Source organism: Hylobates moloch, unplaced genomic scaffold (genome assembly GCF_009828535.3).
Source record: "Hylobates moloch isolate HMO894 unplaced genomic scaffold, HMol_V3 SCAFFOLD_5, whole genome shotgun sequence".
NCBI lineage: Eukaryota > Metazoa > Chordata > Mammalia > Primates > Hylobatidae > Hylobates > Hylobates moloch.
The window spans coordinates 25156863-25175571 of NW_026652280.1; the positions used below are offsets into that span (position 1 = coordinate 25156863).

The following is an 18709-nucleotide window of genomic DNA, read 5'->3' on the forward strand; positions in this document are numbered from 1 at the left end:
AAGAGAATAAAATACCTAGGAATACAGCTAACAAGGGAAGTGAAGGACCTCTTCAAGGAGAACTACAAATCACAGCTCAAGGCAATCGGAGAGGACACAAACAAATGGAAAAACATTCCATGCTCATGGATAGGAAGAATCAATATCATGAAATAGCCATACTGCCCAAATTAATTTATAGATTCAATGCTATTCTCGTTAAACTACTATTGACATTCTTCACATAATTAAAAGAAACTGTTTTAAAATTTGTATGGAAGCAAAAAAGCTCATATAGCCAAGACAATCCTATTCAAAGAGAACAAAGCTGGAGGCATCATGCTACCAGACTTTATACTACAAGGCTACAGCAGCCAAAACAGCATGGTACTGGTACAAAAACAAACACATAGACAAATGAAACAGAATACAGAACTCAGAAATAAGACCACACATCTACAACCTTCTGATTTTTGAAAAAGCTGACAAAAACAAGCAATGGGGAAAGGATTCCCTATTTAATAAATGGTGCTGGGAGAACTGGCTAGCCATATGCAGAAAATTGAAACTGGACACCTTCCTTACACCTTAAACAAAAATTAACTCATAATGGATTAAAGACTTAAATGTAAAACCCAAAACTATAAAAACTCTGGAAGAAAATCTAGCCAATACCATTCAGGACATAGGCATGGGCAAAAATTTCATGACCTAATCGCCAAAAGCAATTGCAACAAAAGCAAAAATTGACAAATGGGATCTAATTGAACTAAAGAGCTTCTACATGGCAAAAGAAACTATCATCAGAGTGAACGGGCAACCTACGAATTCGGAAATATTTTGCAATCTATCCATCTGACAAAGGTCTAATATCCAGAATACACAAGGAACTTAAATTTCCAAGAAACAAACAACCCCATTAAAAAGTGGGCAATGGACATGAACAGACACTTCTCAAAAGAAGACATTAATGCAGCCAACAAACATATGAAGAAAAGCTCAACATGATCATTAGAAAAATGCAAACCAAAACCACAATGAGATACCATCTCACACCAGTCAGAATGGCAATTATTAAAAAGTCAAGAAACAACAGATGCTGGTGAGATTGTGGAGAAATAGGACCTCACTTTCTGGTTTATAAAGAGAGATTTTGAGACTATGTGTTAACACATGAAACACACTTTGAACAGTCAGTGCCTGCCCATAGTAAGCACTCAAAATATGTTAGCTATTTAGCTCCCCTAAAGCCTAGCCCAGTTTCTGACATAGAGGATGTTTTTCAAGAAATACTCTGGAATAAATTTCTTGGAAGAAACATATTTTTCTTTGCATCTCTCCCAGAACCTAGCACAGTGACTGATTAACAAATTTTGTATTTCAAGAAAGGCTGCAAGAAAAAGATCCCACCAAAAGGAAGAAACAAAGTCATTAGGGTAGCATTCTAAATGCTCAGGAGAGGTTTTTTTTCCTGGCCAGAGATCTTCTCTTCAAATAGTTCTATTCAAGCATCTCGGTAGTTACCTATTTTGTCTTCCAACACATGAGATCTCTCTGAACTTTACCTCATACCAAAAAAAAAAAAAAAATGTTTACAAAGGAGAGGTGAATATAGACAGGAATGTGAAGGAATCCACCCTTCACTGCTAAAATTGATTGATTTTCTACACTATGTATGATGCTGCCACTACATCTTCCTCAGGAATATTGGAGCCATTCTTCAATAACAACTCATAGAAGCATTACAATTTTGGAGCTAATCATTGGTTTGTGAAACATGGCCAACAATCAGCAATAGGCAGGTATAAGCCTGTCCAGAATGTTATGGGTGGAGTGTAAGTGGTGTGGATCACCCCACTCAGACTAACGCCAGTGTTACTTAAAAACAATTCATTTTGTTCAAGATTACACTGACTTTCTGTCAGATATTTATGCTGTATCTCACCCCAAAATTCTTATATAGGAAAGAGAACTCCCACAAACATAAGGATGAGACTTTGGTTCCAAAGATGAAAATAAAAGAACACTGGAGTAAACATTTTTCAAAAAAAATCAAAAATCTTGTTCTCGCTCCACTCCCTTGTGAACAATATGACTTGTCCCTATAATTCAGAGATTTAATATTTCTGCAATGGGTCAATAATATCCGCCTTGCTTACATTAGGGTATCTGCCTTGCCTACGTTAGGGGATTGTTGTAACCATTTATTCATTTAACAAGCATTTATTGAGCACCTACTCCGGGCCAGGCCGAATGAAAAGTGTTAGGCTAAGAAGACAAATTTGATAGGATCTCCCAAAGAAATATGCTAATATAAACTGAAAAATGGATGGTATCATTACATTGTTATATAGTTGCATTTGCAATTTAAGAATGATAAAGAGAAAACCAAACACTGCATGTTCTCACTCAGAAGTGGGAGTTGAACAATGAGAACACATGGACACTGGAAGGGGAACATCAAACACCAGTGCCAGGGCCTGTCGGGGGGTGGGGGACAAGGGGAGGGAGAGCATTAGGTCAAATACCTAATGCATGTGGAGCTTAAAACCTAGATGATGGGTTGATAGGTGCAGCAAACCACCATAGCACATGTATACCTATGTAACAAACCTGCACATTCTGCACATGTATCCCAGAGCTTAAAGTAAAATGAAATAAAATAAAAGAATGATAAAAAGAAAGATCTTTCGGCAGATCATGGCCTGCTTCACAACCTACTCCACAGGGAAGTGTTCACTTTATCTCCACTTACACCGTATTTTGATTTGACCTCCCACAGATAGGCTTTCTCTGGCCATCGTATCTGAGGTATTCCTCCACTCACTGTTACTTTTTTAAAAAACCATGGCACCTGTTTATTTCCCTCATAGTAAATATTTGTAATTACACATTGTATGTCTGTGTACTCGTTTATTGCTTATTTCTTCTACAAAACATGCATTCCATGAGGTCAAGGATTTCATTCTTGTTGTCTTATTCTTATCAGTACCTAGTATAATACCTGGAGCATAGTGGTGCTCAATGAATACTTGTTCCATACCTGAATGAATGGATAGATAATCATGTCCCAAAGAGTCAGCCCAATTGAAGTGAAACAGATATGATGTTTTGGAAATCATAAGACTGAAAATGAATCCACGAAGGTTGTGGACTCAAATTCTTAGCCTTCGTCTGCATTTGTTGTCTATTCAAAGGTAGAAGAAAGCAAAAGATTCATTGTATACTTATTAGTTTGTTCAATACTTACAAAAACAACCTTTCCAAATAGGTATTTTTAACCCCATCTTACCAATAAGTAAATTGAAGCTTAAGGAGGACACTAACTCAGGGTCTTATCATTGGTAAACGGCCAAGCCTGTTGTTTCTTTTTAACCATTTGCTTCCTGCAGATTGATAAACTACCCCTAATCTCTCCCTTTAGACCCAAGAAATCAGAGAGGAGAGAAGGCAGAAGGAGAGGGATCAAGGCACAATCATACTTGTACATCAAAGAGATGAGAGTTGACAGTACAGTGTAAAAATTCACCTCCCTTTAAAGATCAGAAAACATTGAATCAAGTGTCTTCATTCCTGTGTGAAAAACCCAGAGTAAGTAATTTGTCCAAACTCACAGGCTTCTGCCCTGCATTTCTTTGTAAATTATCAGTAACTCTCCAGTCTAAAATACTCTGCTTCTTTAGCTTTCTTTCCCTGCTCTTTCCTTTAGCCTTTCTCTCTTTGTAAGGAAGCTATTTAAAAAGCTCAAAGACCAAGCAAGAAAAGAGTGTCTGTGTTCACAGAAAGAGGATTTGCCCTTCAATACAGCTATTATAAAGCCTGGTGCTTTATAATAAGGTTTTCATGCATGTGTATTAAATTCCCCTTTGGAGACTAGAGCTATGGCCCAGAAGTCCACAGGAAATCTATTTTTTTACAGAATTCCCCTGAGAGCCACAGCTATCCCATTTGTAAAACAGAAACTTCAGAGTTGCAAAAACTTCTCTGGTGGTGTATGAGCGCCACCTGATGCCCAGAGACAGGGTGGCTTCAGTTTCAGGGCTCTGGTTACAGGCTTGATATCCTAACCACAAAATGTCATCAAAACGCGAGGCCATCCACTTGGATTCCATGAAATTCTTTGTCAATAACATGGAGACAATAACATCCATTATAACTGTTTAAAACTTCTGTTGCAAATATTTGTCTTTATATGAATTTGTACTTGGAGCCTGAGTCGCATCTCCAATTTTATGTGTATATTATGTCACCTCTAAGTTTATTAATTCAACCAATATTTGTTGAACACCTACTATGTGTGACACCCTGTTCTTGCTGCTGCAGAGGGAACAAAAATGAATGAAAAGGAAAAATAAAATCTCCACTTCCAAACAGTTTCCATTCTGCAGGAGAAATAAAATATCTTGATGACTTGGGGGAAAAGTCAGCATAAGTCAACATTCTAAGTGTTACGATTGGAAAAAGCTCAGGGAACATCCAGAGAAGGACTCGCTGTCTGAGGTGAGAAGACCCATAGAGTGAGTCCCCGTGTAATGTGGGCAAGAGATTACCTGGGAGACACCGCACTGGGGAAGGATTACTTTTCTCCTTGAGGCCAGTGGCTTAGTAAGGGTGGGTCATGATAGGTGAGGACAGGCCTCTTTACTGAAACCTGGGGGCTGGGGGAGTAAGGGAGACCCAATAGCATAGAGAGAAGGATCAGGCAGAAGAACGAAACCCAGGCACAATGAGAACTTCCTTCAGGTGTTGATGATGTGTGTCCGATCGATTGACCGGCCAACCAACACTTAAAATGGCACAAATAGATGAGATAAATGAGCTCCAGCTACAGGCTCCTCACCCGGCAGATCTCTTTCCCTGTGGGCTGCTGAGACACCAAAATTGGGCTTTGAATTTAGGAATGCCTCCCGGGGGAAGAACGAAGGCCCTCTGCACTGCCCATGACTTAATCAGAGCTGCCTCCTTTCCATTACATTCTTGTTAGTTCCCTATCGGTCTTTTAATTGACATAAGATTCTGGTGCACACAAAGGCTGTGAGGGGAATACATGGGCTGGACACTGTGGAAGGAGTCAAGGTCCAGGTCCTCGACATTCGTGTCTTTTCTTAAAAGTTATTGTCCCAGCACGGCCTCTGATGGTGAGGCAGGGTCCCCTCCGTCACCGCCCCTGTTAGAATCCTCCTCTCCCTCCTCACAGAAGAATGGCATGGCCCTCCCCAGTTTTACTGTGGAGCATCACCTCAGGCCAGAAAGACCTCCAAGTCACTAAAACCATGGGCAATTTGAAAAAGGATGACCCCTGAGAAAGAGCTCTGTGAGGGCAAACGAAGCCAGTGAAACAGAAAATATGGAGGAGGCAAAGTCTTATTGCATCCAAATGACAAACTCAGGTTAATCTCCCAGCCTGTTTGTATTCCCATTCCTTGCACTCTCTCTTCTTCCCTCTATTTTAGGATGAGAGTTGAGAAGTGGGATGGTTATCCCAGGAATGCATTTGAATGGAATTTTAAAACATCAAGGAAGCCACTTTTTGTCAGAAAGAAAGCTTAATTTGGCTGTTTGGGTTGACGGTGAGGAATGGTTTTGTCAATTAATTATGTGGTGGGCACATTCTATGAAGAGATAACTTGGGTAACTTTCACTTTGGTTTTCTAATGCATTGTCTTCCTTCCTGCCTGCCTGCCTGCCTCCCTTGTAGCTTCCTTCTGTAGCTCCAAAAAATGTATTTGAAGCACAGATATCATATACAATAATCTGATAACCATGTCATTTGCAACTATTTAAGTTTACAATTTTTAATATTTCTATGTAAAATATAAATGTAAGAGGAAATATATAGGTTTTCAAATTATTTGGAGGTGATGCAAGCCAGGAAGGAAGGAAGAAAGAAACATAGGAAAGGAAGCAAAGAGAAAGAGAGGAAAGCAATGCACTAGAAAACCGAAGTGAAAGTTACTTAAGCCCTGTCTTACTGTCATTTTTACAGCCCTAGAACCTGAAGCAGCCATGGTGTAATTTTCATGCCTTACAGCGTTCTCAATCCATAGCCAAATGTCCACGACTTGAATGAGTCAGGATACCAGAGACCCTGTATACCTGTATGACAGGGTCTATGTAAGAAAGAAAACCTGTTCAATATTCTTTAACCCACTGTGTCCCAGATTACTTCCTTTGTGTGTGTATGAGTGTGTGTGTGTGTGTGTGTGTGTGTATGTGTGTTTGTCCTACTAAAATACTTTGAAATGAAGAGATAACCCTAGAGGCAGTAGCAAATGGTCTTGTTCTTCTAGTGCTCCGATGACCAATTTGGAAATAATCCCCTCACTTGGTAACCCATGTTGCTTCGGGCACAGTTTCACTCGTGGGTACAGAGGATTATAGGAATATTCATTCCCCATATTTTGCTGGCTCTTACCCTTGCCTGCCACACAGGTCCCTAAGCCCCTCAAAGTCCTCTTGTATACTTTTTAGAATATCCAAGGGCTGCCTCAAATGGAATCACACAGGCAAGCCCAGTTAGGTATCACATGAAGTCCCCCAGCCACCATCTCTGGTGCCATAAAGTGCTGCCATGCCCACTGGGAGCTGCTTCATGACAAGCACCTGTGCCATTTCTTCCAGGGAGGTCTGCATCCTCCAGCCCCTGCTGCTACCACTAGGTATCATGATTATGCCTGGAACCAGTGCTTCTTCTGCCAGTTGCTATCCCATTTTCCAGGCCTGGCAGCCCATGCTGCTGAGAAGCACACTGTCCACCATGCTGCTGCTCTGGAGCCCTGAAGAAGTCAAAGTTGCTCTGCAGTCTCTGGAATCCTCAGCATGCAGATGACATGTTGCATTCCCTCAGCAAGTGTGGAGAGCCTCTTTCCTGTTGGAGGCTACACTCTGTTAGCTCCATGCCAAAGAGGTTTCTCAGCCCCTAATAGACATAGGGCTTCAGTTGTAGCCAGCCTGCTAGTACTGAAGACTTCCCCAGAGACACATCTGAACCCCAGCAATAGATGTTGCCTGGTTTTGAGCAATGCACCATCCACCAAGCCAACTAATAGTATGGCCCTTGCCTCTGCACTTGCTGCAGAGCTCCCCTCTCCTTTCTCTCCTCCTGTGTGCACAGCAATCAGATTTCCACCCCCACAATTGTACAGGAGCTGATAAAAAAAAAAAAAAACCTGGAACAATTGTTATTGTTTGCAATGATATGATTTGTATAGCTAAAAATATCAACTTGAAATATTTTCTAAAAACAACCAGAGAGCTCAGTAAGATAGTCAGTTACAATATTAATATACTAAAGTTAATGGTTTTTCTAAATATCAAAAAATAATAATAAAATATAAATTTAAAAATCTATTTTTACATAAACTGTGTTATAAGAAATGTGAAAAAGCCACACGAGAAAAACTATAAAATTCTTCTGAATTATATAAAATGTGACTTAAAATATGATTCAAAATATTGTGTTTCTAGAGGAAATGGTTCAATATTTTTTAAATGCCAATATTTTTTCAATTACATGTTTAATACCACCCCAATCAAAACCCCAGCATTCCCTTTTTGAAAAAATAATATCAAGTTCATCTGGAAGAATAAAAATGTAAGAGTAGCTAAGATTGTAGGAGAAAAGAGTAATGAAGTCAGACTTGTCCTTCCAGATACTGAAATGTATCATTGAGCAAGGCCATACCACAAACGACAGACAAATCAAGACAATATATTTGAAATAAAAGCAACATTTTGAATCAATGGAGAAAAGATGAACTATGTATGTAGTAGTGATGTTAGAACACAGACTAACCTTGGATAAATAAATGAAATTCCCTACTTCAGATACCAGTTAACTTCTACTTCATAATAAGGCAAGCCTCAGAGCATAAAAATACCACCATTTGTCTAGTTTACTTTTCTATGGGTCATCAGTTTGGCCTGGACTCAGCAGAGAACCTCCGCTGATCTTGGCCAGGCTCATCTCGGGTCTGCCATCCATTACTGTCCAGCTGACTTCTTGGCTGAGGGTCAGCTGGTCTAAGATTGCCTCACTCATGTCTCCAAAAGTTGGCTTGCTATCAGCTAAATGATGAGAGTAGCAGGGTCATATGCCTCTTGCTGCCTAGCAGGCTTATTCCTATGGCACTGTAAGGTTCTGAGAGAGCAAGCAGAGCATGAAGGGCCTTTGAAGGTCTAGTCTTGGGACTAACAGAATATCATTCTCACTACATTTGATTCGTCAAAGCAAGTCACAAGGCCAGCCCAGATTTAAGAGATGGGAAAACAAACTCCACCTCCTGAATAACAGAACAGCAAAGTCACATTGCAAATGGGGGTTCATACTCAAAAGGGTGCAGAATTGTAGCCATTTTTCTAATCAATCAGGCATACTAAATCTAAATAAACTGCAAATTCTGTATGTCAATGTACTGATAAAATCATAAACATCTTAGAATAAAATATGAGTGACTATTCATATGAGGGATTGCAGACACTTTTCTAAGCAAGACAAGAAAACTAGATCCCACATAAGAAAAGGTAAGCCCAGGCACAGTGGCTCACATCTGTAATCCCAGCATTTTGGGAGGCTGAGGCAGGTGAATCACTTGGGGCCACGAGTTCGAGACCAGCCTGCCCAACATGGTGAAACCCCATCTCTACTAAAAATACAAAAATTAGCTGGGCATGGTGGCACACACTTGTAATCCCAGATACTTGGGAGGCTGAGGTGTTCAAGGATCACTTGAACTGGGAGGTGGAGGTTGCAGTGAACCGAGATAGCGCCACTGCACTTTAGCCTGGACAACAGAGTGAGACTCTGTCTCAAAAAACAGGAAGAAAAGATTGACCTAGTTGACATCTAAATATCTAAAACTTTTGCATAATCAGGAAATCACCATAAAAAAGATAAAAGGTAAACCAGGTACAATGTGTAATACTAACAAATGGTTAATTCTTAAACACCTTTAATAATTTGACAATTTAAAAAAATACACAAGTGATAATTTATAGAAGCACAAATCACAAATTATGAATAAAGATGTAAAAAGATAGTCATCCTCAACAGTAATCTAAGGCATCTACAATTAAAACAATAATAATTTATTATTCTTTGACTATGGGATTGGCAAATATGGCCTTAAATGATAATTCAGAGTATGATTAAGGGTTTGGAGTAAGGAAATTAATGTGCTCTTGGTGAAAATGTAAACTGGTAAAGACTCTCTGGATGGTAGTTTGGCAATAGCCAGTAACATTTTAAATGTGTATAACTTGAACTCAGCTAGTCCATATCTAGAAATATTTCTACAATATCCATATGCAAAAACTGGAGGCATGGGATGATGTGTGGAGTGGCAGTCATTTTTCCATTTTCATTGGGATGATTATTGAGAAAGTGACAGTTGAGCGAAGTCCTGAAGGTGTGGGAGGTTCAAAATCTGGCTAGAGGGAACCACCAGAGCAAATGCTGTAAGACACAAGTGTGCCAAGGGAATTGGAATCTCAGCCCAGAGGCTAATGTGGCTGGAGGGCAGTGAGTGACGAGGAACAAAAGTAGTAAAGATGAAGTCAGACAGGGAGTTGTGGTGGGCCATGGACAGGTGGGACATGGAGAGGGGCAGAGAATACAAGATAGATCACATAGGACCCTGTAGGATTCTAGTTTCTCTCTGGATGACATGGGGAGCCACTGGATGGTTTTGACGAGAAGATGACATGATCTGACTTAACTTAAAGATCCCTCTACTTTTCTAAAAATAGACTGAAAGTGGGATGCAAAGGCAGAAGTAGAAAGCCAACTTAGGAAGTCCCTGAAGCAAGTCGGGAGATAAATGATATGACTCTGCCCAAGGTGGCAACAGTGGTGGTAGCAAGAACTGGTCAAATTCAGGATTAGGTCAGAGTAGACAGAAAATGTGAGAGAAAGAGAAAAGGCAAGAATGACTCCAAGGATTTTTACCTGAGGATAGAATAGATAAGATATTTGGAAGGATAGAATTGCCGGGAACCAAAATGAAAAATGCTCAGGGAGAATAGGCTTAGAACAAAAGATTAGAAATTGACTTTCGTTCCTGTTGAGTTGGAGATGTTTATCAGACAAGCAAGTGGAAATGTCAAGTGGGGAATGCCTACAAGAGTCTAGAGTTTTAGAGAGAGGGTCTAAAGGAGAGATGGGCTTAGCCAGGTAGAGGAGTGAAAGCAAAGACCTCCAGCATCATCACAAGTCATCCAGGAACTGTGCGGTGTGGATTAGGCATGTATATAATTTGATCATGGTTTTCTTTACGGCATGTAAAAGGAGAGCTGTGCACTAAAGGTAAGCTTTAAGTAACTAACAGTCTTCACTATAGTATCCAGTGTTCAGCCTAACACTGCCATGAGAAGCACTAGATGAAAGTTGCCATTAAATTCTTTCCTGGCCAAGTACAGTGGCTCACATCTGTAATCCCAACATTTTGGGAGGCTGAAGCAAGATGATTGTTTGAGGCCAGAAGTTTGAGACCAGTTTGGGCAACATAGAGAGAACCCATCTCTAAAAAAAAAAAAAAAAATTGTAATTAGCTAGACATGGTGGTGCATACCTGTAGAGCCAGCTGCATGGGAGGCTGAGGCTGTGAAGCTGGAGGATGGCTTCAGCTCAGAAGTTGGAGGATGCAATGAGTTATGATGGTACCACAGCACTTCATCTTGAATGACAAAGAAAAACTGTCTCTTAAAAAAAAGTCCTGCAACAGCATGTACAACTCTCCAAAGCTGTGCTCCAATAATGAAGAGAATCAAAGAGGTGGCAAGCACATTCTAGGTAGGTTAAAATCTCTAAATGAAACCAAAGCTTTACAAAGTTGTGTTACCTTTTACCTCTCTCTTCCACAGTGAGACTAGAGGTTCAGTTAACCAGGTAATATCAGTTTCTAGAACAGTTATATCATTATCACTCTCATGTGCTTTGTATCTAGAAAAGCAGCTTTTCAGGTCCATTTTCTCACCTGAAAAAGGAAGGGATTGGACTAGGTCATTGAGTTTCAAACCCTTTTCTGTTTTGTTTGGAGCAGGGCAGGGTGAAAGCTGGTAGAGGCATTGAGCACCCCAGTTTGACTCACCCCTTCTCCAAGCCCAACTCTATGGAGTCCGCTTTGGGCACTGTTAGGAACACACCCTGAGCTTCCTGGACTAGCTGGTCCAGATGGTCCCTTCCCAGCTCTGAGGGTCCCTTTTTGTTAAATTGAATATAGTTGTAGGGTAACAAAGTGACAGTGAGGGTCTGGAAGTCTGCGAGTAGAGTAGCAGACATGTACAGTAGCAGACGTACTCACAAAGGAAGTGGTTTACTACAAGCAGGAAGTCTCTAAAATACAGCAAGAAGCCATGTGGAATTCCAGACACTGAGATGCTGTAGCAAGTGACAGAGTAATCTGGCTGGGACACTTAGTGAACAGCGTTTTTTCTCTCCTTTAAACAAAGACACTTTGGGGAAGAGTTTCAGCTAGTAATTCAAGTCCATACGAATTTCCTATATGCCTATTGTGGATACATGACTGATGGGGCCCCAGTCTTACTTGAAATTCATCATGCAGATCAAGTTGCCCTTAATCAGTGTCTGTCCTAAAATACCTAAAGTCAAATTTTCTACTCATCTTCTTAAGTCCTTTAGAAAGAAGTTTCTGATTCCCTATGACCTTTATATGTTGGGTTTGGGGAATTTTTAGTGCCTGTATATACAGGTTTTTCAACATTTTATGTTGTAAGTCAGAATAGTTCTCATACCCCACGAAGAGGAGCATGCAAGGGGCCTCTCTGAATGAGTCATCACGTCTAGAGTGGCTTTCCCAGAGAGGCAGCTAGCATCAAGTAGCCTAAGAGGAAACTTGCCGGAGGATTCACCAGCTCCTACTCCATATTCCACCACCCTGACTCCCCTTCCTGCTGTCACTGTAGTTACAGGAAGCTCTGTATCTTCTGTAGCATCTAAAATCACAACAGCCATAACTGTTTTCCTCCCACTTCCTCCAATATCCAGCTTCAGCCTAAAATTTTTCCCAGTGCCACAAATGTCAATTGTAACATACAAAGAAGTATTCAGAAAAGAATGCATATTTATCTCATAAATACTTTGTTTCATAACCACTTTGACTACAACTTAAAAATCTAAGTTGACTGCATTCCGATAAATATTCTTCACCTTTAAGGCCAGAAGAGTATGTTGAAAGAGTGGTTAGACATCCTATTAATTTTCTTGATACTGCATTAGGAATTTAAGTTGACAAATTCAGAGAGCTATTAGCTTTTGAATGGTGCATGAAAATGAATGAATTCGACTAGTATTTTGTGAAAACATGACAAAAATTACAGAGCTACTAATATCAACTTTGTACCACAAATTGTCTTGGAAAAAAGAAATCTTCATAAAATTGCCCAAACTTGAATTGATCAGAGCCCTTGGATTGCTTCATCTATGCTATGTGCCTACACAGTTTAAATCTCTTTCTCTCTCCTTCTTTCTCTCTTTCAAACCATACAACATGTTGTTAAAGTTAAATTTAGTGATATATTTCATAAAGTATTAATATGGTCAAACTCACCAGAAGAGGGGAGAAAATCATGAACAAATTATCACCTAAACAAATCATCCCTTTATGAAAGCTAGTAATCTGTTCCAGAATTCCCTCCTCTACTTCTCCCTCTCTCCTGCTTGGGAAAAGGTTGCCATGGAGTTTGACATAGTCGGTGTAGCTGGTATCTACAAACTCCTCCCACTTCAGAAGTTGGGTTATAGTAAAAAGGAGAGCATTAGGCACTGGTTTGGAGGTTTTGTTGTTGTTTGGTTGGGTTTTTATTTGAGACAGGGTCTCACTATGTTACCTAGGCTGTTCTCAAACTCCTGAGCTCAAGTGATTCTCCTGCCTTAGCCTCCCGAGTAGCTGGGATTACAGGCGTGAGCCACTATGCCTGACCTGAAAGGCGGAGTGTTGAAGGAAAAGATGCCACAAGGCAGAGGAGAGCTGACCTTGTCTTTTCCTCCTTTCTCTTCTTAGCTTTCAGTTCTCCCCAGATAACTGCAGAGGAGATAGATCAGGGACAAGCTCAGCCATCAAAGCCACCATGAGGACATGGCTTCGAGTCACTCTATACTATGTATATGCCATGGGTGTCATGACCGAATCAAGTAGGTGACAGATAAAATCCAAGTGTTTGTTTATCAGAGAAGAGAGAAGAAAAAAATGAGAAGCATGAAAATGAAGGAGGAAGCATAAAAGTGAAGAAATCAATGAATTTCCCAAACATAATGTTGAGTAAAAGAAATCAGACATGAAAAAACACATTTAGTATGACTTTATGTACATAAAGTTCAAAAATGGCCACAAGTCTTTTTATCCTATTGGGAAGTGGTGGCTAGAGCGGGCACAAGAGGACTTGGAGTTAATATCACGGTTCTTGATGGAGGCTCAAGGCACTGTTTAGATGGGCATGGGCACATTCAGTGAGCTGAGATCCATCGGGCTGTACACTTAGGATGTGTGCACTTTTCTCCATGGATGTTTGTATTGAAATAAGTTAAACATTAAAAACCTAAGGAGTGGTCATTGAAAATATGGCTGAAATAGATCATGCCTGGGTAGAAAAGTGTCCCATCCAAAAGCAAATATTTTATAGAGAAATGCACAAGTCAAAAAATTTCATTTGGAAGAAAGTTGAAGATTTCTACTGCAGCCCTTGGTCAAGTCATGACATTTCAAAACAAAAACCAGACCTACAGTTTTCCCCTTTATTTTGTGTGTCCCTGCTTCTCTCTGCCCTGTAACTATGTATTTAAAAACTCATTCCCATACCCAGGCTAGTTGGGAGCTCAGTACTACACACTTGTAAAACCATCTACAATGGCTTATTTTACAAGATAAGAAAAAGTATACTTGAAAGGGTAATCCATCCTGGTTGACAGAAATTTTTTCTTGTTGGCTTTTACTATCTAAAACTCTTTATGAACAGAGACAAAACTGTCTCCAAGGACAATAATCGTTTGAGCAGTGCTGATACTGGGGAAAAGGTTATCTAGGTACAAGAGACATTTAAAGGTTTTACATGAATCACTTGAGACCAATTTTACTAGCCATTGTTCTATTTTTCATTGAATTTATACCTGACACTTTAACACCTACAGCACACTGCATCCTTAATACCAGAATAAAAACAAATAAAAATCCCTTCTTCATACCTGCCCAATTTCCTGAAAAAAGATACAAAAATTAATACATGCTTACTAATTGCCTTTTTATCTGGATGATGATTTAAAATTTTAAGTCTGTTCATTAACTGACACCAAAAGTGGGCCTTTTGAATATGTGCTAATGCATTGGCTTACAAAGAATCTAGTGGCTTCCTCGCTGCAGCCCACATGGTACAGTATTCTATGTATGTAGGCTGAACACTGTGGTTTCCTTCTTTTCAGCATGAGCTACTCCTGCACTCTGAACTGAGAAAGAATCTGAATACATCAGGCTCAATTAATAATGTGACAGCTTTATTGGCAGTAGGATGAAGTTGAACATACTGAACCAAGATGAGAGATGAGAAAGACACCAGTTTAGGCCATTTGGGTTTCTTGCTAATGTTGAAAAAAAAAAAAACTAATACAAAATTTTAAACAGTCTTATCTGGATGTTTAAAATTTAGGGATTAGAATAAATCCAAAAAAGCAGGAGCAAAGAAATGTTAGGTGATTTATAAAAAATTGGAGGACTAAGAACTGTTAAGACATTGGAATAGGAATCACTGAAGGAGTGTGTGTTGCCTTCTCTGCAGATATTAAAGCTTAATATAGACCCACCTATTTAATTTTTTTCATATCTGTTAGTGCAAACTCCCTAACAAAGTCTAAATGAACAAGCATTCTTTTTGATGCTCAGGATGTGCAAAGGGCTGGGTTTATCCAGGGCAGGGGTAGGGAGGGAAGTGAAATACAGAACTGAATACAAAACATTTAAATTGTATATTCTCTGAGACCACATCCTATGTCTCTCATAGAATCCTAGCGCGATGTTTTAAGCACATAGTAAAGGCACAATTTTTTAAATGAGCAAGAACTTAATAAAAACAAACATTGAGTAATATTGTATGATTCCACTTACATGAGGTACCTAGAATAGGCAAATTCATAATAACAGAAAGCAGAATACAGGTTACCAGGGCTGGGGCAGGAGAGAATGAGGAGTTGTTTATCGGGTATAGAATTTCTATTTGGAATAACGAAAAAGTTCTAGAAATGGATGGTGGTGATGGTTACATAATATCATGAATGTATATAATGCCACTGCATTGAACATCTAAAAATGGTTAAAATGATAAATTTTATGTTATATATATTTTACTACCTTGAAATTTCTAAATAAAAATAAAAATAGCAAGTATTGAGTGCTTGGCTAGACAGGAATAGTGAATTGTTTTCTCAGGAGGCTCTGGCCACCTCTTCACAGAAGCCTCTGGAACTCAAGCACCCCCGTGTGTAGGAAGCCCCACAAAGGAGCAGCAGTGCTGGTACTGGGGCTGGCTGATTTGTGGGTAATAGAAGCTGTCTCTCCCACTTGAAGATGGTGTATTTGCTAATAGAGACTTCTGCTTCCTGTGAAGCAATCTTTCACACACTTGAAGACACTAGCCCCAAAATACTATGGGGTGGAGGTGGGAAGACCTGAACTTTGGTCTCAAATATCTTACTTGCTGTCTGGGCAATTTAGACTTCTCAGGTCTCAGTTACCATTTCTGCAAATTAAAGTAATGGGACCAGATGGTACATGGCTTCTACCAGCTCTACAATTCTCTGATTCAAATGTATCCCTTAACTGCTTTTTTCTATATAGTTTCTACTTAATTACATGATGAAAATAGTTTCCCGTTTCTTTAGCCATCACTATTATTTTCTGGACTCTCCAGTTTCTTCCCGTTTTTTTTTCTTTCCAGAGGAAGAGTGATCCAAAGTAAACATATCAGTTTCATAAAGTTATGATTAGTGGATAATATGGAGGAGACATCACTTGTAAATTCTAATTATAACACAAAATCACTGTAACTTTTTCTTTCTTTTTTAGTTTTCTAAGCAATAATATTATACTGCTGACTTGTTTTTGACCATTGATAAATTATGGTAGTTGAGAATCAAGTTATACAGTAACAGTAACTATTTTCCTTTCCTTAGATCATTTGAGTAATAAAAAGCAGCCCAGTGGCTCCTCCATCCATAGGTAAGGATGAGAGTATGAACAAAGAAACTTTTATAACCACTTTCCATTATTTAGAAGCAATAAGGAGCGTGCAGTGGTTCTTTACCTAACCTGTAGTTCCTCTATTCAGATTAAATTCATTCCGCTCAGTCAAAGCTGCTGTTAAAAAGAAAATTCTTTTTAAAAATCTTTTTCAACATCTAAGTATATTTTACGTACTATAATTTATGCCATTTCAAATTCATCAAGTGTGGCTATATCATAGAATGTGTGTATAAAGTTGTTAGGGTGAATTCAGTTTTAAAGGAGATTTTCTGTTAAAAGTCTGTTTACCTACATAATAACAAATATCAATCTGATTGAGCAATTCACACTCCAGTACAGTCATCTTTTAATAAATGAAGTAGATACACAAAACCCCTAAAAGCACTTGCGGGGTAATAGACAAACTTACCCTGAATATTAAAGTAGTATGAAGAAATAGATACCATCCCAAGAAAGGGAAAAATAAAACAAAATTCATGAAATGAAAGAACACATTCCCATTGTAAAATAATATACCAAAAATATTTCAATGGGATGTTTTATTAGGTTATTCTTATTTTTAAGGTTTTTCTTTTTTAATTTCATGGTAGATTAAGTTTCTAAATCAGACTTCAAGTATATTACTATCAGAAAATACAGAAAGTTCCTGCACTATATATAATATACATATTTTTTTCTTTTCTTTTTTTTTTTTTTGAGACAGAGTCTCACTCTGTCACCCAGGCTGAAGTGCAGTGGCACAATCTCAGCTCACTGCAACCTCCGCCTCCCAGGTTCAAGCAATTCTCATGCCTCAGCCTCCCGAGTAGCTGGGATTACAGGCGTGCACCATCGCGCCCAGCTAATGTTTGTATTTTTAGTAGAGACAGGGTTTCACCATGTTGGTCAGGCTGGTCTCAAACTCCTGACCTCAGGTGATCTGCCCACCTCGGCCTCCCAAAGTGCTGGGATTACAGGCGTGAGCCACAGCGCCCGGCCCATATTTTCTTTAGGTAATGATAAATCATATTTGAAGAATGCCTAAAAGGAATCCAATAATGCCTCAAATGCACAAACCTATTAGAACCGATTTTATTCAAAATTACAATGACAAAATAATATACAGAGGCAAAAATCTTTATTAAATGACCATATTGTAATCTGATACAATATTTCCTGATATAAGAGAATGAATTATGAACTGGTTTAAAACATATTTTTTAAAACCCAAGGTAAAACAAAACTAGTAGATAAACTGCACACATTATCATTTAAATTTTGTGATTATTTTCTATTTCGACATCCTCTTCCGTATACCCATTGCCCTGTGCTTTTCACTGCGTTTCTCAACTACACTCCCCCTCCTGGATTGTGAACATTCGCTACAAAATCTCTTTAAAACACCAACACCACCACAAACTTCCCATTGCTGCCAGGCTCTCAGATTGTCTAGCTCTCCCAGAAAAGGAGAATAAGCTAAATTCACAATAAGGTGGATCTAAGGGATAACAGGTCTTTTCCAACCTGAATCCTCCCTTCTCCTCCACCCTCACCTCTCACCACTGGGCCTCTCCTTTCCAGCCACGGTAAACTGCTTTCTCACACTTCCACGCCTGGCATGATTGGCTCCTTCAACCTTCACCGTGGAGCAGCCTTCACACACATACATTCCCTCTTCCTCTTCATGCTTTGGCTAACTCTTAATCTTCATTCAGAGAGACTCCAGGAAAACTTCTTGACACCCTCTACCTCACACCCCATAGCTGAGTGTGATGTCTCATTTAGGTATGTATGTACAGATATATCCTTTGTATGTGTGTATATACATATATATCACTTATTATAATGTATACTTATCATAGCACTATTACAATGTGTCACTGTTTTTACTGTGTCTTTCAATAGGCTGAAAGCTATTTCAGGGCAAAGATCATTTAACAGAAAATTTTATATCCCTAACATCTAACATAATGTTTCACTTATAGTCATTGCTTGCAAATGTTTAGTAAATGAATAGCTAGATAAACAAATAGTCAAGGGCAGGGAGAGGTTGTCCTGTTCCTAAAGTACATTATGGAGGTGGCCACCTCCTGCTGCAAAAAGTGAGCCATTCCTAATTTTCACTACATTCTGTACTTGTGGTCAAGTAACCATTCAGAGATAGAGATAGATAGGTCAATGGATGTATGGATGGATGGATAGATAGATAGATAGATAGATAGATAGATAGATAGATAGACAGACAGACAGACAGACAGACAGACAGACAGATAGATAAACACAGATTCTTTGTAGCCTAGGAACAAACAGCCTAAAATATCTTTTTAAATATCCCACTAGATCTCGAGGCAATGACTGAAAGGGGTTGGATCAAAGACATTAAAACCCAGCTATATCTACTTTAAAATTTTATATAGAGTAGCCCAAAACTGTGGTGGTACCCAGTGTACTGCAAGGGTACCAAATACCTGTTGAAATAAATTGCAAACAAGTCTGGGCGCAGTGGT

The 18709-nt window shown here is 39.2% G+C and overlaps 1 protein-coding gene across 1 annotated transcript in view; it reads right to left on the bottom strand.

The window, feature by feature from the left end:
• Window positions 1–11950, bottom strand: part of LOC131383561 (mucin-2-like) — a 100283-nt gene extending 88333 nt beyond the window's left edge. The window contains exons 1-2 of the mRNA XM_058439685.1: window positions 11731–11950; window positions 11067–11235 (exon numbers count right to left, since the gene is read on the bottom strand). Of these exons, the coding sequence (XP_058295668.1) occupies window positions 11067–11235; window positions 11731–11950 (389 nt within the window). The remainder of the gene's footprint in view (window positions 1–11066; window positions 11236–11730) is intronic.
• Between the last annotated feature and the right edge of the window lie 6759 nt (window positions 11951–18709).